Below are 24,571 nucleotides of genomic sequence, written 5' to 3'. Positions count from 1 at the left end.
ACCGCCAAAACAGACTGCCAACGTTAAGTTGCCCTGTTTTGTGTTTTTGCACATTTTCTTCAGCTGTGTGTGTGAATCACTTTGTTGTTGTTGTTGTTTGTTTGTTTCCCCAACCACATTTGAAAAGGATCCAGAGCTGGTGCGGAACATCTGCCGCTGGGTACGACAAGCTGTCACGATCCCTTTCTTTGCCAAGCTGACCCCTAATGTCACCAACATTGTGGATATTGCCAAGGCTGCACATGAAGGTAGACTGTTTTTTTACACCCATTTTATCACTCTTAACCAGTACACTGATCAATAAATAAACCAATAAATAGATTTCACATTAGCAGATTTCACAACTTACAATGGTGTTATTCCATCCACGGGGCACATTTGCGGTTATGTTGATAGTAAGCTTTGGCACAATGACGGGTAGCGATCAGGAGAGAGATGATTGTGTAATGGAATGACCTGGCAGCATGGGGTTCGATGCAAGCCCTACATTATCCCACAATCTGCAGCTTTTTTGGGAGCTAGCTTTCAACCTTTTTCTCTTCCTCCCACTATGTGGCTAATTTTTGAACCCCGTGGGTGTAGGTGGTGCAGATGGCGTCACTGCTACCAACACGGTCTCAGGCCTGATGGGACTGAAGGCAGACGGCTCTCCCTGGCCTGGCATCGGCCGAGACAAGCGCACCACATATGGCGGCGTGTCTGGTAAGTGTCACCCATCTCACTGGATCCATTTGCTTTTTCCGTAGGGACAGCACCGCCAGATCGCGGGTGTGTGCAAGATTATTTATTTGAATCTGTTATTTGCAAGTAGAAATGTGCGGATTTATAGAAACACTTGTTAGTTCTCTTTTCATTTGTAACTACAGTATGTTTGTGTCAATTCCGTGTTAAAAGCGTGCTTACTTTGGAGTGTGTTTGTGTGTGTGTGTGTGTGTGTGTGTGTGTGTGTGTGTGTGTGTGTGTGTTTTGTGTGTGCGTGTGCGTGTGCGTGTGTGTGTGTGTGTGTGTGTGTGTGTGTGAGTTGCTGTGCAGGACTGCTGGACAGTTCCTCTAATAGAAGTGACAGATGGAGTCAAGTGAGGCTGAAAGTTTGGCTAATACTGCCTCTCTTCTTTCTCTTATTAATTAAAGTGTACAGATTTTTCAGTAAAAGAACCAACGTGTCTTAACAGAATGATTTGCTAGGTGTAATTCTAATGGTGTAAAATGCATTTTTAAAGAAATGAAACAACCTGTTCTCTTGCAACGCAACAGCACATCTGGTAAAGCAACTGTTATTGCATATTGGATTATGGTTATGCTGAGCAAACCACACTTCCTGACAGGCCACTCTCAAAATACGTCGAAATTTTAGGAAAGTTTTGTTTTATGAAAAATTTTACTATTTATCTCAGTATTTAGCAACCAGGCATCACTTATGTTTTTTAAGAGATGTAAATGTTGGATTTGGCTCCCAGATTTGGCAGTAATTGCTTAAGCTCTAGTACTCATCCAGCAGTGGTTGCTCGACAATTTCAGTATACATTCAGAAGGAGACAATACTGCAAGTGTATCTAATTTCCCAGGCATTGTAGTTCTTGAAAATATTCCTGATAGTATCATTTTCTCAAGTGTTGTCATTTGAATATTGTCTCATGTAAGTGTGCAGTAAGGGCTTTTGAAGGGAGGAAAAAAGCGCATTTCCAGAGTCAGAGCGGCGTGCTTCAATGGCGGGCTGTAAAACAAAGGTACTCTGGTTGCTATGGGATGTTAACATTGTCTGCGGCAGCATCGCAGTTCAAGAAAACATTAGACTGATCTAATTTCAAATGAGTGTGTTTTTTCCCTCTAGTGCACTGCAGGGAGTGCAGCCTATGTGTTTCATGTGTATTTCATATGCTTCTATGGCTTCCTTATTTGATATTTCTAAGATTACTGTACAGACTCTCCTCCTGAAAAAGCAATGTGATTCGTTAGATCACCTGTTCGCTGTGAGTTGTTCTGGAATGGATAGTGTGCCCCCCCCCCACCCCAAATTGTGTCTGCTGGAGTGTGAGAAGCCTGATTGTCTGCTCTCACCTCCTCTGTGCTGGAGCCATTGCACTTCATCAGAGGGCAGCGTGAGCTGCTGTCCAGTCAGTGGTATGCTTCAGCCATGTGCTCAATAATTCATGTACATGCTGTTGCTCCCCCCCCTCCTCCTGGTATGGATTCTGCTGGTCGGTTGCGCTGCTGCATCGTTAATGCTATTTATGAATCAGGATTTCTTTTTATTGTGTTTTAGTGAATGTGCTTGTTTGTGGACTGAATGACAACTGTTAGCATGACATATGAAGACATCCTTTTGCAGGCCCATTCCTGTTATCCTTTTACTCTCTGCTTCTCCACAATGACTTGGATTTCGAGAACAGAGGAAATGACAGGATGTGGCCCAGCACCTGGCCCAGCAAAAAAAGGAGGCATTAAAAATGAATGGGAAGACTATTGTGCCAGAATTTTATGTAAGCAAAACTACTTAGTGTCATCTTTTTCCTATTTAAGATTAGCCTGCTGGGTTTTGATATCCCACAGGAGTTGAGCCTATCAGGACTTGCTACAGTTCTGTCTAGCATCCATTCTCCTACAGGCTGCAGACCTATGCCACACTTCCACGGGCCCATAAATCACCACAGCCGTGATATATGGGATTTGATGTAAAGACAAATCTGTCACACTCCTGTGAGCTCGGTTTTTAATGCTATGCTGCAAGTACAGTATACACATGTTTATGTGTTTCCAAGAATTCCATCCTCAAATAAGCAATGTGAAATTTGCCTAGCGTACTTTTTATCATATCCATAGCAGCTTTGTAGAAAATAGAACGAAGAGGGTAAAAGGGCAGAAAGACTGTTTTTTTTTCTTCACTCTGGCTGTAGCGTAAGGAGCTACTACTTGCACATCATTTCTGAAATGATGAAAGATTTCTTATCTTCACCTTAGTTCACTGCACTGTGGTTATTCGATTCCTATGTGTAACAGGTCAGTGGAAAACACATACAGCCTCCTGTTAGAGAAAATATTCTCCTCCTGTCTGTTGGCTACTAAAAGACAGCCTCAAGCCCCTCCATCTCAGTATGTGCGCGTGTGGTTTTTTTTTTTTTTCTTTTTTTTTCGTAGCTGATACATTTTGTATGTCTCTGAGATCAAAGCTGGGCAAGGTCTCCTTTGCCAGGCTTCTTCAGCAGGCTCTAGCTCATACACTCAAATCTCAAGTTTTGCTGCATCTCCACACTACAGAGTCAAGAACTGTGGTGTCAGGCCTCTTATTTGAAACAGAATTCAGGAATATACATAAATTTGTTGTCTATCGAAATATTTTGGTGCAGAGTATAAAGAAAGATGCAATGTATCTTTGATTCACATAAAGCTCTCAAAGGGGTTTTTGGCTTTTTGATATGAAGGAGCTCAATGTACTATATAAAACACACTGTAACTAGCCCAGTTTATACACTCTATATATGGAAACAAAGCTTCAAATGCCAGAAGGCTGAGGATTTGTATAAAATCAAAATCACATGTCTATAGTTTCCTTAAAAGAATCATAAGTGTTTCTTCTCTGTAAGCATGGCACTACATTTATCATTCTTCTGTAAAGTTCTAGGGAAAATAAAAAACTCATTTACAGATAATATTGTGACTGGGTTTATACAGTCATCCATTGGTTAGGACATTGCAGAGACAAAAAAATAATAATAAAAGCCACAGAACTTTCTGTAAGGTCAACTATTACTTGATCTTGATTAATACAATTCTGAAACTCAAACATGGACCTGGCTTTGAAATTGTTTGGGTTTAATAATTATGAGAAAAGTGTTGACTCCCCAGTACAGTACGTTGAATTAATGTAGTATATAAGCAATTAATTCAATCTAAACATTATATATATTATATGTTAAGAGTCATTAAATTGTTTTTAATTATTATTTATTTCTTACATATTTTTACATTAATTTGACAACATTTTGGCTGTCTGTGAGCTTACTGCTTACTACTTATCTTCTCTGCTTTATAAGCATGGCAAGCTTCTTTAAATTCCATTAGATTGCAAGCTTTTACTTTAGTCTAAATCTGAACAATGGCATATAGTCATTAATGAAATTTGTGGCTAAATATCAACCCATAATACGAATAATAACAATGACATTAAAACATGCAATTATAACAGTGCCTGTTATCTATTTTTAGTTTCAGAGTTGGTGAAGAATGGGAGCAGAAATAATTTGCAAATTAGACTTAATAGAAAGTAACAAAGCAAATGTTTTGGATTAAAATGTCATGTTAAAAAAAATTATAAGAGTTTTTGTTCTTAGAAACTGCAAGATTCTTTGTAGACATTCACTATATTAACAAAATTTGTAGACACCTGACTTTAAGGTCCATATGTGCTTATGGAATATGTGGTTGAGGTCAGAGCTTTTCAGCTGGCTACTCAAGATCTTCCAATCAAACCCACGTAAGCCATATCTTTATAGAACTTGCAATGCACAGGGGCACTGTTACGCTGGAACAAGTTTGGGTCATCTTGTTTAGGGCTCACATCCAAAGACATCCTATAAAATGATGTACCTCCAACTTTGTGGTAACAGTTTGGGGAAGAACCACGCATGGCTGGAAAAGTCAGGTGTCCCAATTCTTTGGTTTATATAGTATATAAAAAAGGGAAAAAAAACATGCTGCAATACAAGAAATGAATAGATCTCTATGAAGCAAACTTTCACAGTAAAGTATATTTCTGTTCTTTTGCACAGTTTATTTATTCTGTTAGTAATACCAGAGAATATATGGCAGCTGAATAAGAATATGTTGCAGCTGAATGTTCAATTTTAGAATAAAGGGTAATCCAGGCCAAACTGCTACTTTGGTGTATGTCTGTCTTGAGTGAGTTCATTTGTAGCTTAGGTTTGTTGGTTTTAACTTAGTTAACTTAGCAAGATGTGGCCAGTGTTCATATGAGTGTGTTCACATTGAGAGCGCTTGAATGTGTGTGTGTGTGTGTGTGCGTGTGTGTGTGTGTGTGTGTGTGTGTGTGTGTGTGTGTGTGTGTGTGTGTGTGTGTGTGTAGGTGTGTGTGCACGCACCAGCCTTCATTAGAGTGCAGTGCCATGGATTGAGTGGTGTCAGAGCCCCTTTGAGAGCTACAGGATGTTGGCATGTATGCTACTGCATAACTGAAAGCCTATCATCTGAGAGAGAAAGAGAGTGGGAAAGAGAGAAAAAGAGAATGAATGTGTGTTTGCGCAAACAAATTTAGTAATTCTCTGGTCTACATAATGAGTTGTGTACATTATCATTTTGACTTTTTCCCTTTTTACACTGTTTCCCTTTTTTATTCATTGATCACAATAATCATCTAGTGATTTTTTTCCTCACTGTCTCTATTTTGACAAACACAGAGCAGCATAGTGAGACTCCGAAGGGCTGATGTTCTTACTTTTTCTTTAATGGAATAATATGTGCACATCAGCCAGTGTTTGTTGTTCTGCTGTATGAGGATCAACTATGTAACAACAATGAGAAAAGGAGCAGTATAGTTCAGTTCAGCACCGTCTGAATGCCTGTTCTGCCTTTTTTGCCATCTCTAGTTGTATTCAGTATGTATTCAGACTGTATGAGCATTGATGCACTGCTGCATTCATAGCAGAAAGAAGAGCTAAGACGCTGGTTTGGCAGGCTACAAGTGTAGAAAACACCTTGCTCTATGTTGACAGCAGACACCTGTCAAAAAAAAAAAAGAAAGCAAGTTTGTCTTTTGTGTTAAAATTTTTATTTACCTAGAACAGCCTCTTCCCTTCTATCTGTGTGAACACACTGAAGTTCGGAGATGTTTATCTGGTGTTTGTGATGCAAGAGGTTGTGGCTGTTTAAATTAGAGCTGCATGTTTGAGTAATCAGCACAGCAGCCTGTGTGTTAGACAGACCATGGTACAGTAGGCCTTTTATTTTAATTAAATGATTAATTAAAGCTGCATCGCTGAGGACAGACTTCTAAGCACTGTCAAGATTTCAATTTTGTGTTAAATATATTCTAAAGGCCAGACCCCTTAAATCTCATGGGCCAGAAGCAGGCAGCGAGCCGTGAACATAAGCACAGGCTAACTTCTAATGATAAGAACACAGAATAAGATGAGGTTCCTTAAGCACAGCCATTGGATTAGGCTATCAATCACTGAACTCTCTGGGGACATGGCAGATGAGACAAACAAACCCCATAGAGATAAAGCAGAAAAATGAACATTATTGTTGCATGTTTCTTTCTCTCGTTTTTCTTCTTTGTATACACCATTTTATCTTTCTTTCTCAATCTATTTGTGTTTCTGTCTGTCCCTTTATTTGCTGTATAAGTCAGAATCCACAGTCTTAAGGGTGTGGAAATTCACAGGCAGGACACGCTAATAGTCTCACAAAAATACGTGTTCAGTAATGAGCTCACTTTTAAATCTCATCCTATGATTGCTTTAAAGATTTGTGTGAAAATATTTTAACTTTAGACATTCAGACACAGGTGTTTCCTGTTCATCCTAATGGTTTTCAGGGCGGTCGTCAGGGCTCTGTGTAGGCCACGTTAGTTTTTCCACTCCAATATTGGCAAACCATTTCTTTATGAGCCAACCTTTGTGCACAGAGACATTGTCATGCTGGAACAGGTTTGAGCCCCTTAAGTTCCATTGAGTGGTAATATAATGCTACAGCACAACAGAAGATGTCCTGTACACAAATCTGTACTTCCAACTTTGTGGAAATATTTATGATAGGATAGCGATATACTGTATGACAACCAGGTTTTACAGACAGGTTTTATATAACTTTTCTGCTTTTCTGCTTGTGACCTCGCCTCATTCATACAGTAGTTCTGGTTTGACTGGTTTCATTCTCAACAAATCACCAAAAGTGATATATATATATAAAAAAAACCTGTGGGAGCAAAGTGATCTTTCACTGTAAAAATAAATGCCATTGGTAAACAAGCGTTGCGAGCTAAAGGCAGAGAGTGGGTCAGGAGCTGTTCAAATATAAAAGAAAAAAAAAAAAAAACACTTTTATATTTCATGCTTATTCTACTATAACATGTCTTTTACAATGCGCTGCACACCGGTGTAAGCACATGAGCCATAATTTATTGATGCAATACAGCCTTGCAGCGTCTTCATGCGCCCGCACATTCATTTTCTGTATAGCAGCCAGGCAGAGGGAAATTGAAGGCCCTTTGTGAGTCTGTGCTGAAAGGCTCAGAAATCAACTTGACCATTTTCTATAAGAGGATGTTAGTGCTTAAAGCATAGCCTTTTCCTTTTCTGCCGACAGCCGGCAATATTTTGCGTAGATTTTGTCATTCCTAGTGCCAACATAAAACATTCTTCTCAGTGATTGATCATTTTTCTTGCATTCTGACCCATAGAGTATATGTGTCCCATTGCAGTACATCTTCATCTTCCCATCTTTCTGCCAAAGGTTTGACCCATGTTTCTATATTACATGCAAATCAGAATGTGTGGACAGGAGAATGATGTGCGTATCTCCTCCACTGTGGGTGCACAGGGACCACAACTAGGGCTAACAGAGAAAAAGGAGTTGACTACAGAGATGTTCACAGTCAGCATGCACTGGGTACCCACAGAGCAGCATGGCCTTTTGCAGATTTTGAACAGAAAGCACATGGATCCAAATGCTGAATTATGTATCTTTTCAGTCCAACAAATTGGAATTGCTGGTATTAGAAACTGAAGTCCTTTGCTTCTACATTCTGAAGTCCACATTCTGAAGAGACCGTACTTTAAAATGAATATCCTTCTGTTTTTTTTTTTTTTATATATAAATTAGCAATATCCTTTTTGTAAATTGATCATTCTATTACATATCTATAAATCAGCTTGTATGAATAGCCAAAACATTTTTTTTCAATTTTTTAATGGTGTTTTGGATTGCTTTAAGATTTATTATATCACCCAAATTAGGAGGGGTTCCCTTTTGAGTCTGGTTCCTCTCAAGGTTTCTTCCTCATTCATCCTAGGAGTTTTTCCTTGCCACAGTCACCCCAGGCTGTTCATCAGGGATAAATACACATCATTCACTTTAATACTTAAGTTCTGTAAAGCAATTGTGAAAAGTGCTATAGAAATATACTTGAACTTAAATTTTTATTTTAATGAATGTTTAGGCAAGGTCTGTTATGTTGAATTGTAAAGAAATTAGGATGGAAACGAATTACATTATTATATAAAATTTAAAAAGAACTTATTACATTTTCCATATGTAATTACAGTGTTCAGAATGATAATATTAAAACCTATTGTCTATATATTATATTATATAACTAATACATGAAAGGCAACCCAGCCATTACGGTTACACAAGCCAGTGCACTCTTAGTACCGGTCCCAAGCCCGAATAAATGGGGAGGGTTGTGTTATGAAGGACATCCAGCGTAAAAAACGTGCTAAATCAAATATGTGGATCACAAATCAGAAATTCATACCAGATCGGTTGAGGCCCGGGTTACCAACAACCGCCACAGGTATCGTTAGCCAACAGGGTACCGGTGAAAATTGGGCTACTGTTGGCCGAAGGAGGAGAAGGAGAGGAGGAAGATGTCTACAGAGACGGCAGGGAAAGGAGAAGTGTAGAAGAGTGGAGGTTTATGTTGGTACTATGACTGGTAAAGGGAGAGAGGTAGCTGATATGATGGAGAGGAGAAAGGTAGATATGTTGTGTGTTCAGGAGACTAAGTGGAAAGGGAGTAAGACCAGAAACATTGGAGGTGGTTTAAACTGTTCTATCATGGTATAGATGGAAAGAGAAATGGTGTAGGGGTGATTCTGAAGGAAAAAGTACACTAAGAGTCTAGTGGAGGCGAGGAGAGTTTCTGATAGGGTGATGAACATGAAGCTGGAAGTTGAAGGCGTGATGATAAATGTCATCAGTGCCTATGCTTCACAAGTTGGCTGTGAGATGAAGGAGAAGAAAAAATTCTGGAGTGAGTTAGATGAAGTGGTAGAAGGTGTACCTAGGAATGAAAGATTGGTGATTGGGGCAGATTTCAATGGGCATGTAGGTGAAGGGAACAGAGGTGATGAGGAGTTCATGGGTAGGGATGGCTTTAAGAAGACGAATATGGAAGGGCAGATGTTGGTAGATTTTGCTAAAAGGATGGAAATGGCAGTGGTGAATACTTATTTTGAAAAGAAGGATCATTAGGTGACGTATAAGAGTGGAGGAAGGTGCACACAGGTGAAATATGTTCTATGTAGGAGATGCAACCTGAAGGAGATTGGAGACTGTAATGTGTTGGCAGAGGACAGTGTAGCTAGACAGCATCAGATCTGTAGGATGGTTTTGTATGTGAAGAAGAAGAGGAGGAGAGTGAGGACTGAAAGAAGAATAAGATGGTGGAAACTGAAGGAGGAAGACTGTAGTGTGAGATTTCCTCTGCAGTAGTGATAAGGGAGACAGCTAGAAAGGTACTTGGTGTGACATCTGGAAATAAAAAGGAAGACAAAGAGACGTGGTGGTGGAATGAGGAAGTGCAGGAGAGCAAAAGGAGATAGAGGTCGGCAAACAGAATTGGGATCGACAGAGTGAGGAGAAAAGTAGGCAGGAGTACAAGGAGATGCAGCAGCAGGTAAAGAGGGATGTGGCGAACGTGAAGGAAAAGGCATATGAGGAGCTGTATGAGAAGTTGGACACTAAGGAAGGAGAAAAGGATTTATACCTATTGGCCAGGCAGAGAGACAGAGCTGAGAAGGATGTGCTGCAAGTTAGAGCAATAAAGGATGGAGATGGAAATGTGTTGACTGGTGAGGAGAGTGTGTTGAGAAGATGGAGGGAGTATTTTGAGCAGCTGATGAACGAGGAAAATGAGCGAGAGAGGAAGTTGGATGGTGTGGAGATGGTGAAGCAGGAAGTGGATAGGATTAGTAAGGAGAAAGTTAAAGCAGTGATTAAGAGAATGAAGAGTGGAAAGTCAGTGGAGTTTTTAACAAGATTGTTTAACAGGATTTTGGAAGGTGAGAGGATGCCTGAGGAATGGAGAAGGAGTGTGCTGATACCGATCTTTAAGTGTGCTAATACCGATCTTTAAGAAAAAGGGAGATGTGCAGACCTGCAGTAACTACAGGGGAATAAAGTTGATCAGTCACACCATGAAGTTATGAGAAAGAGTAGTTGAAGCCAGGCTAAGAGAAGAGGTGACCATCTGTGAGCAGCAGTATGGTTTTATGCTGAGGAAGAGCACCACAGATGCATTATTTGCTTTGAGAATGTTGATAAAGAAGTATAGAGAAGGTCAGAAGGGGTTGCATTGTGTGTTTGTGGATTTAGAGAAAGCATATGACAGGGTGCCGAGAGAAGAGTTGTGGTATTGTATGTCAGGTGTGTCAGAGAAGTATGTGAAGGGTGGTGCAGGACATGTATGAGGACAGTGTGACAGCAGTAAAGTGTGCAGTAGGAACGACAGACTGGTTCAAGGTTGAAGGTTGGACTGCATCAAGGATTGGCTCTGAGTCCTTTCCTGTTTGCAGTGGTGATAGGCAGGTTGACGGACGAGGTCAGACAGGAGTCTCCATGGACTATGATGCTTGCGGATGATATTGTTATTTGCGGTAAGAGTAGGGAGCAGGAAGAGCCTGGAGAGGTGGAGGTATGCGCTGAAGAGAAGGGGAATGAAAGTCAGTAGGAGTAAGACAGAGTACATGTGTGTGAATGAGAGGGAGGGCAGTGGAGTGGTGCAGTTGCAGGGAAAAGAGCTGGAGAAGGTGGAGGAGTTCAGGTACCTGGGGTCAACAGTGCAAAGTAATGGAGAGTGTGTTAGAGAAGAGAAGAAAAGAGTGCAGGCAGGGTGGAGTGGGTGGAGAAGAGTGGCAGGAATGATTTGTGATAGTAGGGTATCTGCAAGAGTGAAAGGGAAAGTTTATAGGACTGTGGTGAGAACTGAGATGTTGTATGGTTTAGAGACAGTGGTATTAAGTAAAAGACAGGAGGTGGAGCTGGAGGTAGCAGAGCTAAAGATGTTGAGGTTTTCTTTGGGAGTGATGAGGATGGACAGGATTAGAAATTAGTTTATTAGAGGGACAGCGCATGTAGGACGTTTTGGAGACAAGATGAGGGAGGCGAGATTGAGATGGTGTGGACATGTGAAGAGGAAGGCCAAGGAGGAGGTTTATGGATGTGGTGAGGGAAAACATGCAGGTAGTTGGTTTGAAAGAGGCAGATATAAAGGACAGGGGGTATGGAGACAGATGATCCGCTGTGACGACCCCTAATAGCAGAAAAAGAAGAAGAACTATTACATGAAAGGCACTAGTATTATCAAGATAAAAGACATTACAGCAAAATACTTAAAGAAACTTGTTTTATATTGTTATTTATTGTTAAAATTTAATTATTTGTTGGTATATTGAACTGCAAGAATAATGTTTGTTACTCTTTTTCTTCTTCTTTCAGCCTGTTTTGTTCTGTTGTCATGTATTCAAATCACTTCCTAAACCCCAGATTTGTTACATGTATGAGTTGAAGTATTACATTGTTCAGGGTTCTTGACACAGTGCTGTTGCCATATACATCAATGTAACAGACAGACAGAGTGGGTAGGGATGTTCATTATGATCCTGTAGGTCATGTTTAGGTGGATTACCCTAATTGTCTTTCTTTGGATGTTCATTCCCTGTTTCTCATGTTTATCCGATGCTTACATTTTCATGCCATGTCTTATTTGATTTCTGTGTATATCTCACTGTGCTTAGAATTATTCATCGAAACCACAGGTGCTACGTGTGTGTCTTACATGAGTGCCTCATGCCGATTGAACCAACAATAGATGAAACAGGAAAAATGAGGACAATGCTCACTGGTGCAAGGGCCTCCTACCAGTGACCTAAGATAAACACACATTTACAGTCTAACTAGTATTGTGAATTTAGGAGACAGCCATAACCTTACCTCTGACCTTGAATCATCCCACAGCACTAGCTAAATTAATGTTCTGAGATCAACATCCAGACCCAGATCTTTATAAATGGTCAGGAAACAAGACACAGTCTGCCTACTTGCTGTCACAGACCACACCAGAAACTACAGACAGCTGCTCTTCTGAGATACATACACTGTCACAGATGAAATATCATCAATAATCATCTACAAGCCTTATATCAAACAGTCAAAACACACTACTGACATCGGGTCCAGACATAGCCAAACCCCTCTACTGACTGTGATAATGGTCATAACTGTTGAGTAACATTAGAAAACAGTCACAGCCTGATATCAGGACAGAGCAACAACCCAACTAGTGACTAAAGATTTAATACCATAACCACTGACCTGAAATCAGGAGTCACAACCCAACAGCCCTTTCATTTTCTTTGTGCAACAGAGGACACAAAAAATTCAGTTAAACTTTTATTATCATTAAGTATGTCCTCTCTGGGTGACCACTGCTTCCAACATCATGCCTAGATAAACTTAAATTCAGATGAAGTAGTTATTGAGGATGAATTATTAATATGAATTATTGTTGTTATTATTATTATTATTATTATTTTATTTATTTTATTTTTTTATTATTATTATTATTATTATTATTATTACTCCTTTTCTGCCATGTTTGGTCTTGAGGCTTTTCAGCTTCTGAAATGATTATTCACACAAAAATAGTGTTTGGGCTGTAATGTGGGCGGAGTTGGAGTCGTTGGGCATTGCTCATCCGTTTCTAATGCAATTAGAAGCTTCAGTAGTTTCTCTGCAGTGCTCCGTGGGGCAGTGAATGTGACCCACACTTACACTCAAATCCCCAAGCTTACGTTTGAGTGTCAGCTAGCAGAATTGCTAAGTGTCCCCTGACTAAGTTGACTGTAATTCATGTCAGTAGATTACATGGCTCTAGGTGTCAGTGATTGCATGTTTCATTGGACGAGTGTGCAGAATGGTATTAGATGAGATAAACTCATCACTCGGTGAAGGTAAGAGGATGCCTCAGCTCTGCAAACATGCAGATGTCTGTCATGCCAACCATTGATACTTCTGTGATTGGAATTGCCCAGGTTTAAAAAAAATATATATATATATATATTAGAAATGTGTGTTGATCTTTCTACACTACTGACCTGAAATTAGATCACTGAAGCTACATCTCCTAAACTGATTATTTCAGAAGCATGTCCGCTGTTCTTTGTAATAAACATGTCATCTATACTGCTGAGGATTATATTATGTTCTCTGTGTGATTAGTGAGGGCCATTTAACATGAAGGAGAAAGCTGGGCTTTGCATGTGTTCCTGTGTCTCCACACTGGACATTAGTGACACTGGAGCTAAATGAGGGGAGACAATGTCTCCCACTGATCAATGAGGCAAAGGCCTGCCAGCTAACTGTGGTTAAATCTAATGTGATAAATGACTCCATCTGTCACCGAATTTAATTCATTCAGGACACTGAACCCCAAGTAAATAAATAAAGGTTGTAACATTAGAAGGTAGAGCACTCCCCAAAGTTCTGACACTGAAATGAAATATTTGTGTATGGGTCTGTGAAAGAGAAAGAAAAAAAAAAAGAATGACTGACATGATTAATGCTAATGAGAATCATTTTGCTCTTAGATGAGGTATTGTGCTGAGATCATTTCATCCATTTTAGATATTAGATGCTTCTAAAGGGTATTACATGTTATGAATGAAATATTAATTTGCTCATTTGTTGTCTGTTTGCATTTATTCAGGCAGTGCAATTCGTCCCATTGTCCTGCGTGCAGTGTCAGCCATAGCCAGGGCACTCCCTGGTTTTCCCATCTTAGCCACTGGGGGCATTGATTCTGCTGAGTCTGGCTTACAGTTTCTTCATGCTGGTGCTTCAGTGCTGCAGGTAATTTTACTCTCGATATTTACTGTTTTTAGCTTGTAAATTAGTTCAAAACCAGAAAAAAAATGTAATAAAAATAACACAAGATATCAAATCTAATTTCTATGTTAATTTACGACTATATTGCATTTCATTATCATCCAGCTTAAAGTATTCTGGAAATAGATCTCTTTCATGTAGACAGAATTTTCATTGGAAAACGTGGAGTTAAATAAAAATCTCTAAGCATTAAATGTCAAAGGAAGATTGCAAAGTGTTTTCAAACTCTCTGTATTCTCAGTGGGGTTGTGTCTAGTGAGTAATCACTTAGAGAATCTGCATGCAAATTGAATCAATGTGAATAAATGCATCCACTATTTTTAAAAGATGATTTAATGTTTCAGTAATGTCTCTCTGTCGCCAACCTGTTAAGTCTCAACACTTGGGATCTGAGAGGCTTTTTTGCAATTCATCCAGAGACTCTTCTTATGAATTAAAAAGAAAATTTAATTAAAGTATTAAAAAAACGGCTCTTGATCGCATCATAATGCCTTCAATTACAAATTCACTGCCTTGAAAAAGCTTTAATTTTTATTTTATCTTGCAAAAAATATAGCTTTCTTTTTTTTTTTGGACCGATTTTTGTTCACCAGCGATGAAAGCGAATATATTCTTGGTTAAGTTTCTAGCTGAGGATTAGTGATGTGAATTCTGAGTTGGATGAGGATGTAACTTGGAAGTCTGCAGTTTGTTTAGAAGATGTGGCACTTATTCAGTGATGCTCAAAGGCCCACGGCTTTGTGAAATTGTTACTGCAAAATAACCAACAAAGACAGCAGTAGCCTTTTATCATAGCCAAAGACTAAAAAATTACTTATGATGGTAAAATAGCACGCTGTCTTGGTTCTCTGCAGTGTTTTATGCTTAAAAAAAATTTTAACAAGAAAAATATATCATTTCACCACACGCCTTTGGAATACTATATAAATAGTAACCGAGACATTTATTAAAAAATGGCAGTACAAGAATGCATTGTAATTGTATATGACACAATCAGGAAGTCTTGTAATGTGAATTGAAGGAACATAGTAGGCTTGAATGGGAGAATCAGGTTTTTTGTTTTCTGGACATTTCAATGTCTGCCGGTGTTGGAGACATTCGTACTATTGTCTCTAAATACTGATTGATGCTACACTACATCAAACATATTCTTCTTAGAACAAACAATAAAATGAAGTCCATTTATATCCTGTATTGATTTCTCTTGATTTCTCTCAAGATTGTTTTTTCACACGTGATTATTGAAGACCAGATCCCTGGTCATACATTTGAGGCAGCTGTTCACCAAGACCCATTTTGCTTATCATTCCCTTTCACAGCACACAAGCTGCATTTTTGCTGCATAGTGTATGTCTAGTCCTGTATGCTGGAAGAGTGAATGTTATCCAATTTTTAATCAATAATATTTAGTTGAAGATTTACCTCAAATTTGCTCATAGCCTGTAGAGGATTTTTGACACAAAGCACTCTACAGTGATGTTCTATCCATAACAAATAGTTGTTTATTCTTTTTATTTCTTTTTCCCAAAGACACAAGTCAACTGAGGATGTTCTCCTTTAATAACAGCATCTCATTTTTTTGATATGTGTTCTCCAGTCTTAATGATATTGAAGGCAGCAACGAGAGCGAAATGTCAGTGTTGTTGTTTGCAAGTCTTTGGGGGCAGTGGAGCAATATTTCACTAATGACTGAATCAGTTTAATCTTAATGATCCATGCTGCAATATCTCTCCATTTCATTGCATGTAAACAGCTGTGAGTTGCAATAAAGGAGGCATCGTCAGGTAGCAAAAAATGACTTGTAGCCTAGAAAGCATTCGTAATTCAGTTTGAAATGGCTAAGTGTCTCTGTAGAGAAAAAAAAAGATCAGAGAGGACAAAAGCAAGCTTTTAACAAGCAGCATGTTCCACAGTTAAGATATCGATTGAAGAAGCACTCCAAGCAGTGTTCCCATAGATGGAAACAAAGGGAAAAGGTTATGCTTAACCTTCAATTCACAAAATCTAGTAAATGTGAGCTTACTGGATTTTAGTGGCAAAAGAAAGTAACGGAAGTTCTACCTTCAGTGACTTTTAAAAATGTATTCATCTCTGTTCATATCTGATGTCCAGTTGTGGTACCACATTACCCTCAACTTTTACCTATGATGCCATTAAAAAAACAACAAAAAAACAAAACAATGGCTAATATCCTCAGGCATATTGGGCATAATGCTGTAATCAAAAGGACAAGAGCTTCATGCATAGTCATTTTAACATTTGGATGCCAAGCTGAATTAATCCCTGTCTCTTTTGGGAAGACAGCGTTCTGCTAAATGCCAGAATATTTTATCACTGGATATAAAAGAGCTGACAAAGAGAGAGCATGTGGAGGGATCTAAAAGCATCTGAGATCTCAGAAGGAGTTGAAATCAATGCCCAGCCACAGTTTTCCGAGTGGATAAAAAGGACCTGCTGCCTCAATTGCTTGGAAACCTCTTAGAAATTCTCGCTTTGATTTATTTCAGGAGTCAGCAGCATTAGGATTAAATGCTCTGTTGCAGGGCATCTCATCTTTGATGTTACCTACCAAATGAGAAGTGCGATTGGACATATTTTTACACTCAGGTCAAAAAGGCTTGGAGTTTACAGTTCTAGCATTGGGAAGATCAAAAACTTTTTGTGCATTTATTTTATTATTTTATTCATAATTCTTTAAATGAGGTTGTGGTGCATTTAAGTGACCGACACTTTATCTTTTTTAATAATAGATTGGTTCAGCAATTGGTATTACAATTTGTAAATGTATCCAAATCCAAGCTCAAATGATCTAATTAATCATATGGTCATTTGGAATGTTTGAAAACACTTGTTTTGCTCTTTTTATCTCTGAATGCTTGACTCATTCTGCATTTTCTATTGTTGTAATTGTAGGCGTGAATAAATTACATATATTCGACATCATATTTATTTACATTAAATCAAGGTGAAATGTGATCAGATTGCATTGTTTATGGTGTTTTTTATGTGTTTTTTCTTTCCTTGATGTATTGTGTTGTGTCGTGTTGTTTTGAGAGACAGACGGCTGGTGCAGCAGACCAGGGTAACAAGTTTTATGCAAATCAGACTCCTAACGGAAGAATCCTGTATCCTCAAGCCATACATGGGCAGCTGGAATAAATGGCTCCATTATCTCAGCATGTGCCATTGTGACTGAGATTTAATTTTTAAATACACTATTCACACAGCACCGCCATGGTTACATTCCAAAGACTCTGGGAGGTTTGGGTAAATTTCTGATAAGAAATCGGTGGGAGGAGTCAGAGTCTTGTACCAGTCAGAAGTCAGCTGTGAACATTTTTGTGCAGCTGTGAGTTTAATCCTGTGAAAGGTATCGCTTAGCCGTTACGAGTCGATGTCAGATCGGTGATGCTTCGGGGAGATAAGCGTGTGTTATCTGTTGCTTTACTACTTCCCGTGGCTGCTGTCTGAAGTGGCACAGACATGGATACAAAGGCACAGGGTCACGTTCCTCATGCAAATTACTAGCGCTAAGCCCAGAGTATAAGAGCCAATCAAACTGGGCTCAAAATGAGCAATAGTATACTTGATTAGTTTCTTAAGCTGAGTTTTATCAGGCTCACCTTTTCACACAAGTATAAGGGAAGCATTTAATAGGTTTCTATAATGCTAATCTGTAGAATCTACTGCTTTAGCTTGTTATTTTGAGCCTAACAGTCAAAACTGACATTTTAATCAGTTCAATTTAATCATTAAATTGAGTGCTTATGTGTGTTGTCTTTGTGTGAGTGCATATGTGCATATGTCTTGGTGTGAATTGTATTTTCACCTCTTATTGGGAACATATATCAACACAGGGGACTGCAATACCTTACAGTTTTGACCTTGTCCCCTTTAGGAACTTTTTTTTTATGGTTTTTATTTGGAATATGTATACATGTATAATGTGTGGGGTTTTTTTGTGTGTGTGTGTGTGTGTGTGTGTGTGTGTGTGTGTGTGTGTGTGTGTGTGTGTAGGTCTGCAGTGCTGTACAAAATCAGGATTTCACAGTAATAGAGGACTACTGCATGGGACTGAAAGCTCTCCTCTATCTGAAGAGCATTGAGGAGCTGTCAGACTGGGATGGTCAGTCACCCCCCACTGTCCGTCACCAGAAAGGCAAACCTGTGCCCACACTGCAAGAGCTGCTGGGAAAGGTAAGTGACTAATGGGCATTTTAAAATCCTCTGCTACTGCCGATTACTCTCCCTCTAGCCTTTAGACCCATTTTTACCATTCTCTCTGCATTATTCTCTTTTATTATAGGCCTTTGACTGGCCATTAGTAGTAACACCAGTAATTCCAGAGCAGACCGTCTAGGTACTCATTAATGAAGCGTTGGCATTATAGCTGTGGACTTGCATCTATCCATTTATGTTACTTTGTTATTACAGGGCAGATATTCGCATAATTGCAGCTCTTTCCAAAGCACAATGTGGCTACTTCCATGGTAAAGATATTTTATTTAGCAGCAGAGGAGTTAGGCAATTGATGGAGAGCAGAGGTCAGTTTTTATGGCGCTGTATTACAGTACATCTGTGAACAGAAAAAAAGAAGGAAGCCTTTCAGGGAAAATTACCATAATCTTAAACTAATGAAGCGCAGGTCACAGCTTGTCAGCTAATAAAAGCAATAATAGCAGTGAAGAACCACAAATGTCAAGAGCTATTGGAAAGGGGCACCGTTTGCTATGAGATCTAATCTAAAATCTGAAATACAAAAAAAAAGAGTTTTCTTTGAGTTGCAGGAAAAATAATTGGTTTACTTTTAAGGATGCAAGTGCCCCTTTCTCCCTTTTTTCCCTTTTAACTCAACATTTACATAACAATGGCATCACAATAAGTGAGTATCTGAAAATGAGTTTGGACAAAAGCACCCATTCCACACATCCATTGGCTTGTATTTTGCACGTCCATTCTACCTTAGGTAATCTGCCTTATTATTTGCCGACCAAAGAAATACTAGGCGAAATGTAAATGAGGAAAACTTCAGTAAACTCTTTTTGAAAGCTGAGCATTAGAGGCCTTTATCAGATCACAGCATTCCTGCTAATATACCAGCGCAGGGACAGCTTTGAAGCCTGCATGCTTTCAAATGCACCAGTAGCGCATTCACAGTCTTTGACGGCAGGACATCTCACCAAGGCGACGTGCAATAGTTTAAATGCTAATGCCAGACGAGTGGCAGAGAATGAGGAAATAAATGAGCAGGAAACAGGCAATATCGAAGGAGTGATAAGTCTAAGTCATTTTCATGCCAAACAGGACATTTTTTTTGCCAGAGTCGTTGGCACGTTGACAACAATAGCGATGTGGCACTGTGTGAACAGAGGGAGTGGCGTTTCAGATTGATTCAGTTTGTAGAAACATCAACACAGACACAGCTAGAGGCAGCAGACAACTGAATCCTCTCATATGTTTGAGAGTGTATTGATAGACAGGATGAAAAAGCCACTCAGACCCTCACAGGGTCACTGTGTAGACCATGCCATAGGCAGAGCCTTTACATTTGAACTGAGCCAGTAATGCCCTTGAGTTCCCATTGCACCACAATCTCCTTCTGCTATTATAAACTCTAAAGTCAGTGAACTGCCACCAGGGGTCATGTCATTGGCCTTTCAGATGCCATTTTTCATTATTCCAGTTACTCCCTTTGTGTGAAAGAAGAAGAAGGACACACACACACACACACACACACACACACACACACACACACATACACACACACACACTGGCGGTTGACTTTAAGTCCAGATTATATAGAGCAGATGTTGTGAAATAGGCTGAGGGGCTTGAGATATTGCCTGTCAGCTCCTGTCCTCTATCAGCCCCTGCTGAAGCCCTGACTGCAGCTGTGATTGACAGCTCACCTGTGTGAAACTTTGCAGGGACTGAGAGAGAAAAGTATCTGCAAAGACATACTTCATCTATGGCATGAGACAGGAAAGACAAAAAATTGACTGTGTCAAACAAAAGCTTGAAAGTTGAGAGGGAGGGAAGGACATTTCCACTTTAAGTGCACCTGGTGGAGGAGAAGAGCTGGAGAATAAGTGAGCCGGCGAGAGAATATGAGGCAGGGTAGTAGGAAAAGGCAGTCTGATAGCTCTATAACTCAAGCTATGAAACGAGAGAGCGAGAGGCTGAGTGCATGTCACTGTCATGGCAATTCACAGGAATGGCAGTTGATAAAGGGGAGCCTAAAGCAGAGCTCAGCTAAAGACATATTTTCTCTTTCTTTGTTTAATGTAGGCAGTCAGAGTGCTGTCTCAAGCGGGCAGAGTCTGTGGCGAACGCTGCTAGCTCAAGGGATGAGCAGAATATCTTTGATGCCTAAGTGAGCTATTCCATTTGGGGTTTTCACACACAGTGGGCCAGTAGTAATGCAGCATGTCCAATAAAAAGCAGCAGATCTGAGCTCATTGTACTGCATGTGTAGCAAAGTGGTTTCTACTATCACTGCAGTGTGAACTGTAGGCTACATACTTTTTCCTACTTGAGGCATGTGGATGTTGCTTGGGGTAATGCTATATCCTACAGAACAGAAGAGCAGGAAAGCTGGTTCCCACTAGCCTAAGAAAGAGCAGTGTAGCTCACCAGTGTATGGGAACATGGAGGAACTGACATTGTCCCAAAGTTCTGCCTGCAACCATACAACACCCCAGAGCTGCTGTCCACACGCAGGATGGTAGAATGGGCATGCTGAGAGGCAGCCAGCAGGTGGGGGCATGGAGGCTCCTTAATAGCAGTTTGGCTGGCTGTGTGGTGCCATGCTGCCTGGCAGGCATGTGGTGGTAATGAAGCCTTCAGCCAGCCTGCATTCCCCGCCTCAGTCAGCAGCCACAGCTTGGCCCTCATGCTTTGTTAGGAATGGAGTAGCTGGAGCAGATGGAGTGTGTGTGTGTGTGTGTGTGTGTGAGAGAGAGAGAGAGAGAGAGAGTGACTATGATAGTGTGTAAAAAAGTTATGTATATGTTCACTCACCAAGGTACAGTTTATCAGGAACAACTCCATGTCTTCTCATGTGTACAATTTCCAATCAACCAATGGTGAACATAATAAGTCTCTAGAGTTTGACTCCAGAATGGTGCAATAAAGAAAAAAAAACATCCAGTGAGCATCAGTTCTGTTGATGGAAACAGCTTGTTGATGAGAGAGGTCAACAGAGACCTGTTTTGATTGACAGAAAGGCTACAGTAACTCAGATAAACTCTCGGTACAATTGTGATAAGCAGAAAGCATTTCAGATTGCAAACCTTGTCAAACCTTGAGGCGGATGGGCTACATCAGCAGAAGACCTATTCAGGCTGCGGTGGACACAGACTCAACAACAGAGATGGGAATTAATACTTAAAAACAAATACTTTATTACTGTATTCAAGTAGATTTTTCTGGTATCAGTATTTTACTTCACTATTTATCTTTACTTTTTACTTTCACTCATGACATTTTTAACACAAACATCCGTACTTTCTACTACTTACATTTTTAAACCAGACTCGTTACTTTAGTTTTAATCTGTTTGGTGACATGATCCATATTTTTCCTTCTAATTGCGCTGTTTCAGCTCATCAACCTACTATTGCTTATTGCATATTTCTTGTCGTGGCTTTTTCAATCTACCACTGGTGTATCATTTCCTGGCTCTCACACACCACAGATGTAGGCTAGTTTACGAAGCAAACAACAAGCAGGGCAGAAGGCAACATGAAGTATAACTAACATGGACGAGACAGGGATAAAAACAGACACTTTCCTGATCATCATCTTTTCTCAGCTTGTGTTCTATTTGGTGGTTGTTCAGACTGAATACATAAATTATTTCGTATTAATGTATTAATATGACATGAGGTCCGGTTACCAGTGTGACACTAAAAGTGAGGGATGTGTGTACTTTTGTCATCTCTGATCTTCAAAACTGGACAGCTGAAGAGTAGCCTAATGAATCTTGAATTCTGCTCCATGTCAACACAAACCATAAATGTAAAAGAATGTCTCCAACATCTTGAGAAATCCGTTGCAGAATTGAAACTTTTTTGAGGGAAATGCAGTTTCTAATTGGTATTACTGTAATAAATGTCCTACTAAAGTAATCAGTGTGTGTATTAAGTATTAAGGTCTGAAACTGTAATGGAGAAATTTTACACCTTCCATAAGATATTCCCACAACTGATGTTTTGATGATGATGATAACAATAATGACAGTGATGATTATTGTGATGACTGTCACATGTGTTCAACTGGTTTGGGGTCTGGTGATTGTAAAGGCCATAAAATAATAATAATAATAATAAATATTATAATAATTGAAACCCCAGGGAAGGCCAAAAAAAGATAATTTTGACAGGGGCTCAGAGGTGAGAATACCTTACTAAAAGATAATTTTAGACGGCATATTATTTATCGCACTAAAATTATTAACTGCACTTATTTCAAGTGAACTGAAACAATAGCATGAGTTCACATTTTCTTTAGGTCAGAACACACACACACACACACACACACACACACACACACACACACACACACACACACACACAGTGACACCGTGCCCTAGTTTTAAGAAAACAAGGGGGATAAAAAAAGAGCAATCATGTGAACTGCACACAGGTATTTTAATAAAAACTGCTGATTAAAAATTCTGTGTAAACACCTGTGGCTCTGAATATGGAGAACTTTCCTTGTTTAAATACGGCCAAAGCTTTACCTGCTAGGACCCACATTTGCTATATTGCAATAGGCTGTAAAACTGTGGCAAACTTTCAAACCCCAAATTCAAAACTGGACAGCTGAAGAGTAGCCTGATGAATCTTGAATTCTGCTCCATGTCAACACAAACCATAAATGTAAAAGAATGTCTCCAACATCTTGAGAAATCCGTTGAAGAATTAAAACTTTTTTGAGGGAAATGCAGTTTCTAATTGGTATTACTGTAATAAATGTCCTACTAAAGTAATCAGTGTGTGTATTAAGTATTAAGGTCTGAAAATGTAATGGAGAAATTTTACACCTTCCATAAGATATTCCCACAACTGATGTTTTGATGATGATGATAACAATAATGACAGTGATGATTATTGTGATGACTGTCACATGTGTTCAACTGGTTTGGGGTCTGGTGATTGTAAAGGTCATAGCATGTGATTTACATTATTTTTACAGTCAATAAAGCATTCAATGTGCCCTTATGTTCTGTAAACACTAAAAAGTCACACATTTTAGCTGTTTCAAGACATTAGAATGAACTACAGGTTTACCACAAATGCTTTGCAAATTGTACATTATTTGCTTACACAGGAAGAGTTTAACCAAAAACGAAAGTTGTGTCTCTCTCTTATGTTCATTTCTGGCCTTGAGATTAAATAAGTTGCACATTATCATCTTTTGCAGGGAGCAGTCTGTCAAGTGCCACTGTCTAACAGTGTGTGTTAAGCACAGTATTTCACAGTGACATACTTCTTTTGGACTGCAAATAGAAATGAAAAAAATTTATTTGGAGGGCACTATTAAATAAATATGGTGTTATGAAATAATTAAAACCCCTGGGAAGGCCAAAAAAAGATCATTTTGACAGGGGCTCAGAGGTGAGAATACCTTACTAAAAGATAATTTTAAACGGCATATTATTTATCGCACTAAAATTATTAACTGCACTTATTTCAAGTGAACTGTAACAATAGCATAAGAGTTCACATTTTCTTTAGGTCAGAACACACACACACACACACACACACACACACACACACACACAGTGACACCGTGCCCCAGTTTATAAGAAAACAAGGGGGATAAAAAGAGCAATCATGTGAACTGCACACAGGTATTTTAATAAAAACTGCTGATTAAAAATTCTGTGTAAACACCTGTGGCTCTGAATATGGAGAACTTTCCTTGTTTAAATACGGCCAAAGCTTTACCTGCTAGGACCCACATTTGCTATATTGCAATAGGCTGTGAAACTGTGGCAAACTTTCAAACCCCAAATTCAAAGGTCCCACCTTTTAAACCATAATCCCAATTAAGATTATTTTATGTGATATATGGAATCGTTAGGGTGTGATGCTGTGAGTAGGCGAGGTAAGAATGTAGAAAACTGTTTAGAGAATTGCTTAAGTGCATATGAGATGTTAGAGGAGTCAGCAAGCCTCTGTCTTATTAGCCTGGCCGCAGTGAAGATGTACAGTTATTGTCATCGGTGTGGTCCTGCTGAACAGGATTTGTCTGCACATATTAGGCCCCAGAGACAATGCTGCTGGTTTTTTAGCTTGATGGGAACCCTCAACAGTTAGTGTGTTACCCTATATAGAGGAGAACTATTAGTACATTGCATCCTATACTATAGAGAAAAAAAACATTTTTTATCATATAAAAGTTGACTATTTTCCATTTATGTGTAGAGATAACTGTTAGGGCAATTTGGGGGGAGATTCTGAAGTTACTGCTGAATGAAATTGTAATTTAATAGTGGGTTTGTATATAGCAAGGAATTTGAGAGGTGAAACAGGTTGCCCCACTTCTCCACCGTTACTAATTTCCTGTCTGCTAAATGGTGCTCTGCACTGACAGTTATTCATGTCAAGCAGCAAACCTCTCTCATTTATTATCACAGATGCACCCAAAGGGTTATTTGTTG

At 39.3% G+C, this 24,571-nt stretch overlaps 1 protein-coding gene across 1 annotated transcript in view; it reads left to right on the top strand.

The window, feature by feature from the left end:
- dpyda.1 (dihydropyrimidine dehydrogenase a, tandem duplicate 1) overlaps positions 1-24,571 on the top strand; it is a 130,169-nt gene that overhangs the window by 99,510 nt on the left and 6,088 nt on the right. The window contains exons 17-20 of the mRNA XM_046846245.1: positions 128-248; positions 583-702; positions 13,724-13,866; positions 17,920-18,099. Of these exons, the coding sequence (XP_046702201.1) occupies positions 128-248; positions 583-702; positions 13,724-13,866; positions 17,920-18,099 (564 nt within the window). The remainder of the gene's footprint in view (positions 1-127; positions 249-582; positions 703-13,723; positions 13,867-17,919; positions 18,100-24,571) is intronic.

The sequence above is a fragment of the Silurus meridionalis genome, chromosome 4 (assembly GCF_014805685.1).
Source record: "Silurus meridionalis isolate SWU-2019-XX chromosome 4, ASM1480568v1, whole genome shotgun sequence".
Taxonomy (NCBI): domain Eukaryota; kingdom Metazoa; phylum Chordata; class Actinopteri; order Siluriformes; family Siluridae; genus Silurus; species Silurus meridionalis.
This window is presented reverse-complemented; position numbering and strand designations above follow the sequence as displayed.